This window comes from Setaria italica, chromosome IX, assembly GCF_000263155.2.
Source record: "Setaria italica strain Yugu1 chromosome IX, Setaria_italica_v2.0, whole genome shotgun sequence".
Taxonomy (NCBI): Eukaryota; Viridiplantae; Streptophyta; class Magnoliopsida; order Poales; family Poaceae; genus Setaria; species Setaria italica.
In genome coordinates, this window is record NC_028458.1 from 4,766,628 (window position 1) to 4,775,262 (window position 8,635).

The window sequence follows — 8,635 nt, forward strand, 5'->3', positions numbered from 1 at the left end:
TATGGACAGGGGGGGTTTTGGAAGGGCAGGAGGCGAAGATTCACCCACGTCACATCAGCAACTTCTGGCCACTAAATAAGAGGACCTAAACACAAGGTAATCCCAAAACAAATACAGAACCCCTCGGTTCAGTCTTGAGGTGCGTCTATTGAGCCTAATTGATCCCCCATTTGTGAAGTGTCAGTGTATCAGCACATTGTCAAATCCTGCACTAACTAGGCTTAATAGATTCGTCTCGCGATTTAGCCTAGGGGTTGTGTAATTAGTTTTGTAATTAATCTAAGTTTAATACTCCTAATTAGTGTCCAAACATTCGATGTGACGGGGGCTAAAATTTAGCCCCCTCCTCCCAAACACCCCCATAGTTAAGTGCATCTATTATGGTTAAGTGCATCTATTGTATATATCCGGTCATTTCAAATAAAGGTACACCTGTTGGATAGCTTTACTCCTGATAGCAACGGTCTAATTATATTTTTAATACTAACGCCAAGCCAATCATTCAATATTGAAACAATCTCAAATCATTTTAAGAAACAAAATATGAAAAAGAAAACAGAACTAAAATCTCGGGATTATATTCTCATTTCATTATGAGATCTCTCATCTACCTCGACGATCTCAGCTAACCTTTGCTCGATCCGACACCAGCGAGAAGCCACTACGTCACACGTAAGCTACTAAGCTAAACACAAACTACCATGGATTTGCAAAGAATCCCAAAGATCACAAGCAACGTCTCTTTGTGGAGAAGGATGCATATATCCTTCAAACAAAAAAACAAATCTAACGAACCTTTCTAGTTCTCTGAAAAGGACAAAAAAGGAGAAGGTACTCAAAGGCTGGTCTCCACTCTGGTCCCATAGGAACCGGTTACAACTAGGCAGCTGCTCCCGTTTCCATCCAAGTAGATGGAAATAGCAGCTGTATTCACATCTAACACAAAAGGAAACGTTAACTAGCTAGGTTTTAGCAAGAGTTACGCCTAAACGTACCAGCACATGTCTGAAACGCAAAATGTTGAGCTGGAAAAGCCACTCTCACTAGGAGCTGTGGAAAAAACCCTAAAGACCTAAGCATGTTTATATCAGCCTAAAACTCCCTCGGGTCGATGAATATGGAGTGCCCGGCCGGCGCCTTGGTCCAGTCGCCGAGCGGCCCGGAGCTGTAGCCGTCGGCGAGCCGCTTGATGCACCAGAGGTCCTCTGCACCGAGCCGCGCCCAGTGCGGCACCCCGGCGCGGACGGGCTCGCAGGCGCTGACCTCGGTGGCCACGACGCCGCAGCCGCCGTCGCGGGCCATGTTGTGCGCGTGGCGGCACAGCGCGCGGGCGAGCCGGGGCGCGTCGGCGCCGGCGCCGCCGAGGCCGTAGAGGAAGTAGAGCCCGAACGGCGCGAACAGGTTGGGGATGGAGGGGATCCCGAGCCACGGCGCCGCGCGGTCCACCAGTCGCGTCGCGCCCGCCGCGGCGCGCATCAGGCGCGGCGCGCCGCGCACCTCGAGGCGGAAGGCGTCCATGCAGTTCCACACGCTGAGCACCGCCCACGACGCCGGCGGCGAGGCCAGGAACGCCTCTACGCCCTCCCACCGCTCCCCCGCCGGCACGGCCAGGAACGTGCCGAGCGAGAGGTCGTTGGACAGCACGGCGTCGATGTCAGCGGGGAAGAACTCGACGCCGGCGAAGCGCCAGCGGTAGAGCAGCTCGGCCTCCCGCGGCTCGAGGCGCACGATGGCCGCGCTCCGCGAGGGCCGGAGGGCGTGGCCGAACACCGGGTGCACGAGCACGGACGGCGTGCGGAACTTGGCGTAGCCGCAGCGGCCGGTGAAGAGCCGCACCGACGCCTCGTTGTCCTGCTCCGTGGCCATGTACGAGTACTCCGCCCCCGTTTGCCGGAACCACTCCTCCATCCGGTCCACCAGCTTCTTCCCGACACCCTTCCTCCTGCAGCAGCCATGTACGGCAACAGCAACATCGAGTCAGGATCCGTGACAACGACATTGGCAGATCGAAGACCGGTATAACTAATGGCATCATGTACAGCAGGGAGTACACAGTGCAGTACGTTTCTTGTTGGGCTTTCACGTACGTACCGGTGTCTCGGGGAGACGCGGAGGCCGAGGACGTAGCCGACCTTGGTGTGGATGGGGTCGTTGGCCTGGGTGGTGCCGGAGACGACGGTCTTGACGCAGCCGCGGACGAGGCCGGCGATCTCCGTGCTGTTGGTGTTGGGGCCGGTTGCTATCTCCGCGACCTTTCCATATCCGCGTGGTTCAAACATGCGTTTCGGGCAGTCCATTAATTAGTTGGGTTCCTCCATCCAGGACCCACACGCCCGGCCAGACTTGAGAGGAAACGAAACGAAACGAAACGCGACGAGGCGAAAGGAGACGATGGCGGGAGGCATGGGGGGACGGGGCGGAGGACAGGTGGTAGGCTAGCTTAGCTACGTCGAGCGAGCCCAGCGGCTCGCCTGCATCTGGCTGGGCCTGCTAGCTGCTTGGCCGCAGCCAGGCCACCACTTAAGGAGCAGAGCGATCGAGCACGTACGTACCAGCATGAGGGAGGCCGGCGAGTGGCGAATGCGGCAGAGTGGGTCGCCGAGGAGGTCGGTGAAGAGGCACATCTTGCCGCCGCCGCAGGACCCGACCTCGCAGGCGCGCTCCACCGCCTCCACTCCGCGGCGGTCGCGCGCGCTGTCGTACTCCCGCACCACCACTATCTCCGCCGCCGTCGCCTCGACCATTTCCCGGCGGCGCGCGCGGCCTCCCTCGAGCAGGGAGCAGGAACGAAGACCCCCGCCGCCGGCTAAGGGAGGAGCTGGGTGTGTTTGGTGCTTGCTTGGTATGGTTGCGAGAGGAGAGTCGAAGTGAGGAGGCGGCAAGTATGAATCACGTGAGGGCGCGCGGCGGGAGGCGAAGGGCGATCGTTTGCGTGCCTGTCTCCTCCACAATTACTCCTCCCCAACACGCACGGAGTAGCGGCGCAGCGCAGCTATCCGCCGCCCACCCGGCAGCGATATCCCCGGTGCAATAACTGGCGAGCGCCTAGCTTGCCTAGCTAGCCGGGGCTCGATTGCGTGCGCAGGGCAGGAGGACACTGCTGCAGCGCCGCTTTCGGAGGAGGAAAGCGCGGGCGTTGTAGCAGAGCCGCGGGCTGTGCAGGGAAGAAGACGACTAGACCGGTGGGATCAGAGAACAGGGCAGCCTATGGGATGCGAGAGCTGGGCGCGGATGGATGTGGTGAGTAACTGGCGAGTGGTGTGAGTGGTGACAGTGGCGCCGTAGCGATTTCCACAGCTAGAACAGGGGAAGGCGGCTGGCCACTGCTGCTCTCTGCTCTGCCCTCTGCTTGATGGCGTGAAGCCCGGGTTGCGGCGCTATTTATATACACCCGGCGGTTTTGCACCTGACCTCGTAGCTGGCCCCACCAGGTGAAAAGGTTTTCTGTGTGGGCCATGCATCCACCCCGCTGTCTCCCATTTTTTCCCACTTTGTTTTACCTAGGTTAATCTTCTCATCTTCTGGTGATGTTTCGAGAAAACCCACTTTATCCTTTTGGTTTATTATGAATGTATGGGGGGAGCTCTCCTCTAGCGACGACATGCTTCTTGGCGTCGGCAGAGCCCTAGGCAACAACACACATAGCTAGCGTCATGGAAGATAACTGAGGCAGATGCACCAGAAAATAGAAGCCTGAATGCCTGATGACCATATGGCCATTGACATCAACCTAGACAGTAGTAGTCGCTACCGGAGTGAGAATACAAGCGTTGTTGCACAAGGCTACTTGTACTGACAAAAAACGATGGAGGAGCAATTTATTTAAGAGCAGTGCATGAGAGGGAATTAGTTGCACGAGGGTTGGGATACGTGCTAGCTATGCAATTGGCGCGGGCCAGAGGCTTTTGCTCTGCTATTCAGTGTGACGCTAACCCGTGGCATATATCATGTGTGACGAGGGTGGCTCTAGCCCTCTAGGTACTTGGATGAACATGATGCTGGTGAACCTTGAGTAGTGTTGCATGCTTACAAGGCTTGAATAAGCCAATAAAACTGCTGTATGATGAGCAATAATGAAGTACAGAGTTGTGGTGTTGTCCAGAGCATGCCACTGCGTGCATGGCTCCAAATTAAAGGATCACTTGCCTTCCTCGCAAGAAAAAGAAAAAGGATCACTTACCTCCAACGCTCATTGGGTTGTTTTCTTGGTTTCATCATAGGGAACACTTGTCTGTACCAATGGGCTTAAATTTTGTTCTTCCACACGGTAGAATTTTTTAGAGAAGGAAATATCAGAGAGCTACTCAAAGAGCAGAACATGAAGGCTATTTCAATTCCACTCTTTTTACACGCTCTTGCCTTTCACGCATATATTGTGATCACCATGCATGGCACAGCGAAAAGTATCGAGCGCCAATAACCATGTTACCGCGCGCGCCGGAATTTTCTTTTGTCGTTCATCCAGAAAAAAAAAACATCGTTGCTTAATTATATCGATGCGTTATTTCACTTTCAGTAGGTGCAAATGGGGAGTCGAGAGAATATTTCGACAACCCAACAAGGAGTTCAGGCAAAAGGAACGTTTGCTAACTGACATAGATACAACCGTGTCCTTTTCAGCAAGTTTGTGTTATACGGCGATAGAACAGCACTCCTGCACGCCGGAACTGAGCTCTGAGTTATCTGCAGCACAACACAAGACGACCATACGGCACCGACCGAGAAAAAAGGACAAAGTGATAAACTGTATGATGCGCAAATGTGCAGGTGGCTTTCAGTCTGAGGAATATCTGAGTTGCGAATATGTTAACGTCGAGCATGCGAATATATGTGATAAAAGTTGGACGTAAAGCTCAGAGCCGTTACATGAAACTGAGAAGTCCTAGCTCCAAGAGGTTTTCCGCCGTTCTGAATGGGACCTCGACGCGATCAGCCCGGGGAAAGCGCTAGCATCGGCGGCAGAGCAAATCCAAGGTGTCCCCGGCGCCTGCAGAGCACATCTGTGGACCCCTGCACAACCAACCGGCCATGAGCCGAGGTATCAAAAAAGCTGCGAAAAGAAAAGGCCCGTCCTTTCTCGACGAGAGAGAGGAACGGACGGCGAGCCTCGAGAGGGCAGCGAGAGAGCATATGGCATGAGGCCGCGTGGCGGCGCAGTGCGCGCGGCCGGTTTCAGGAGAGAGATAGAGCAGCAGCGGGCCAGCGGGGGAGTTGATAGGGTCTGCGGTAAATGGCCGGAGCGGCATGATGGCGCCGTCATTCTCATGAGCCGTATTCATCTCCACAGCGCGCCGTCGCCGTTCAATTTAAGACACGACATGATGCTGTGATCATTATCGTCAATTACCACTTCCTTCTAATCACTTGATTAACTTTTACTAGGAGATATCAGGAGTGGTTGCGTCCTTTGGCTACGTCCACCCTTACACCCTCCCCCGTCCTCTGTCCGCCTGCACGACTCGCCATAAGCGTGTTGGTAAAGATAACCCTCCCTTCCATTTATGTATCCACGCTCTCGCCATGATGCCTGGGTTGTATATTTAGCATGGCGGTATGAATGTGGTGGGATACCCTCACCATCGTTGAGTCAATCTTCACGAAGCTCCTTTTATGCTAAGGAGCTGTTGGGAGGCAAGGCACATCTTGTGGGTCTGGATGATAGTTATTGCATGGATCACATGATAAATTTGAAATTTGAAGTTGTTACATACGACACGTGTTCTTTCGTGACGGTTATGATCCACCGGATTGCGACATGGTGGCATGTGTCTCCAAACGGAAGCTTGTCTCGCCTCCACTTATGTTCATGCCAGCAGTGATAATGCTTCGATTGCCTTCCTTGGTGGGTATTGTTGAGGTGTTCATGTTCCCTCATGCTTTGCATGTTGAATCTTTAGGTGAAAACCTTGTTATAGCACGCCAAATCGGGCCGGCTTGACTGCGCCACTGCTGCGGTGATGTCATGTCCTCCATGACTACGTTGTCCTAGATATATTATACCATGCTACATATTCATCCGTGCTACGTTCTGTTCCGATGAGACACTCTATAGTTTGTTGGGATTTTATAGAAAGAAGATGTTCAACTGTTACTCAAGGAAAACCTACCCTTCTGTTTAAAATTATAAGGCGTATTTCATTCATTAGAATAAACTTTTACCAATAATTACTCTATCAAAACATAATTTTATAACACATCTTTGATGCCATTAGATTCATATTCAAAAATACGTTCTAAAAGGTATAGTTTTGTACCACATAAATAAAATTTGAATGGAATTGTTGGTCAAAGCTTGTCTTAAAGAAACAAAATGTGCCTTATATGGGAGTAGTCTAAACCTGCATCGTCTATCACCGTCGTGGTTGTCGGTCATCTTCAAGTGCTACTAGGTGTTCGTTTGGCAAGGACCGACGGTCAAAGAAAACATGTGGGATGCTTTAGATGTCTTGATCATCACATTCTTTTTTAGGAGGATATGACAGAGTTGGTAGAACTTGTGACCTTCACTCCTTCCGTAAAAAAAAAAGTCATTTTAGGATAAAAAATATCCAAAATATAAGTCATTATACCCTATTTGGTCTTGGTGTGTACATGTGCATGCAACAGAAATATGGCTGATAAATAGGGGCAAGCAAACTATTTTATTCCTTTTTCCTTTCTTCTTCTTCTTCTTTTGTAATAGCTATGTGTACCGACTTCTTAGTTTTGTACAGAGGTTATTGCTTTCCTTCCTTAAAAAATGGCTCCGTTTCTACCACTTTGATTTGTCTTCTTTTGTTCACTGAGCTACGTACTACTACCAAATTGGCTTCATCCCGTTGAGCTAGCACAATTCATAAAAATTTAATTTGAGCAGCAGCTGGCGTCCAGCCACAGAGAAGTGATGCAATCAGAGCTGTTGGCATTACGTCGTGGTTGTTAACATGCAGTTGAATGGGGGTAGAGATAGTACCCCCACGGCCCGCACGTACTGGATCTTTTTTCTTTTCAACATTAATCATCAATGGGGGTTAAGCTAGGCATAGTTGGTCAATTAGCTCGTCTGAGTATATGGAGGGCATCGCCGCAGCCGTCGATTTCGACACGCTGCTTTCCAGAGGAGGGGACACGAGAACGACCGGTACTGGATAGCGGTATAATCTCATAAATTCCCCTTGCGTCGGCATTCGCTTGATGTACTAACCTCCTCATGAGATCGATCTGATGGGGTGCTGCGTGGATCCATGGATTGCTACAAGCTCTCTGCTAGGTTTTGGCGCACTTGGACTAAGCAATAACCACTGCGATTATCTGTTGCCTATGTGCAAACAGCCTTGCATGATGATGTTATCCTCAACTCCTGGTAAAAATCTTCTCTGAACGTCCTTTCAACTGGAGATACGCAGTAGATCTCTTGTTGGTACTCTCCGTTGGTGAGGTGCTTTCATTTTCAAATGGTTATGCGCAGCGCTTTGGCTGATGCGTGACCATCAGTGCAATCTCTGTCGCTCACTCCTGCACGTAAGCTTTTGTGATCTCTCAAAAAGGTCGGTCCAGTCCGGTTTCGGTTTCAAGCAATTTTTGAGGACGACGAGAGAAAGGGTCACTGGCAGAGAGATATCGAAAGAATTCACATCATTGTCTTGTCTCAACTCCTTCTCCCAAGTCCCAACCATGTACAGTATGATTTTTGCATTGTAACGTGGCGTTGGGTTCTTTCAGAAAACCCATCATATGTCTTTTTTTAATTCTTTTGAAATTCATGATATATTTTTGTATGGTGTAGGCATTGCTCCATCAAGGCATATACGTAGTTAGGAAAGGTTAAGAAAAAACAGGTATTTGCTTCGTTTGCTTCTTTGAGATTCTTTTACAAATCTTGATGCAAAATATATAGTCAATAACTAATGGAGCTAATAACTGCGCTAGCATAGAAGAATGAATATACATATATCAACATTTTTTGGTGAAAAAACAATGGCTATAGCCAGTCATAAGTATGAATAAGTGAGTATAGCGACGCCGAAAATTCATTTATACTAGATGGAAGAAACTATTCGTTGTAAACAAAAATAAACAAATCTACATATTTCCGTCTAAATAACTCAAATATAGTTTTTCTGAAAAGAACTTCGTACTTTAAGCATAAATATATTGAAACCTTGGTAAAATTCGTCTGTTATAAGAGCCCCTCAGGATATTTTGAGCACAACTGTTCTTTACAAGACGTAATAAATTACGTCTAACTATCATCACAGCCATCACACTCACACCAATTTCATTCACAGGCAGGAGTATCTTGAAAGATTAGGGCATCAATCATCGCATGAAACTATGCAAATCTAAGCTTTCTCGTAATACTTCACTAATGTCTACATGTAGCGAATCTAACAATAATGCAAGTATGCAACCAATGCAAGTACCACACTAACTATAGTCACGCACACTGCAATCGATCTTGTGCCCTGGGAGACTATATATGCTCACAACTTGCTAGCTAGCGTGCATCCAAAGGACCAGCTCAAGACAATCTCCTCGATGGCACTATACAAAACGTTAGATCCTGCTGGTTTGTTTTATCAGGCCCCCCAGAAAACCGTTACGGAGTTACCAGACACGAGATCAGGAACGGCCGCAGCTGTCGTCGTGCCGGAAA

At 49.8% G+C, this 8,635-nt stretch overlaps 1 protein-coding gene across 1 annotated transcript; it reads right to left on the bottom strand.

Moving 5' to 3' along the window:
• Nucleotides 1-714: 714 nt before the first annotated feature.
• Nucleotides 715-3,338, bottom strand: LOC101754705 (probable N-acetyltransferase HLS1-like). Its single transcript, XM_004981603.2, has 3 exons — nt 2,553-3,338; nt 2,092-2,252; nt 715-1,942 (listed from the first exon to the last, which is right to left on the bottom strand). The coding sequence occupies exons 1-3, from the start codon at nt 2,742-2,744 to the stop codon at nt 1,093-1,095; spliced, it is 1,203 nt and encodes a 400-aa protein (XP_004981660.1). The 5' UTR covers nt 2,745-3,338; the 3' UTR covers nt 715-1,092.
• Nucleotides 3,339-8,635: the final 5,297 nt, after the last annotated feature.

What these genes read in the sequence shown, in the direction of transcription:
- LOC101754705 (XM_004981603.2), bottom strand. Translation starts at nt 2,744, where the DNA reads ATGGTCGAGGCGACGGCGGCGGAGATAGTGGTGGTGCGGGAGTACGAC. An exon ending in CGCCGGCCTCCCTCATGCTG is followed by an intron (nt 2,253 to 2,552) that starts GTACGTACGTGC and finishes GGATATGGAAAG; the next exon opens with GTCGCGGAGATAGCAACCGG. An exon ending in CGCGTCTCCCCGAGACACCG is followed by an intron (nt 1,943 to 2,091) that starts GTACGTACGTGA and finishes TGGCTGCTGCAG; the next exon opens with GAGGAAGGGTGTCGGGAAGA.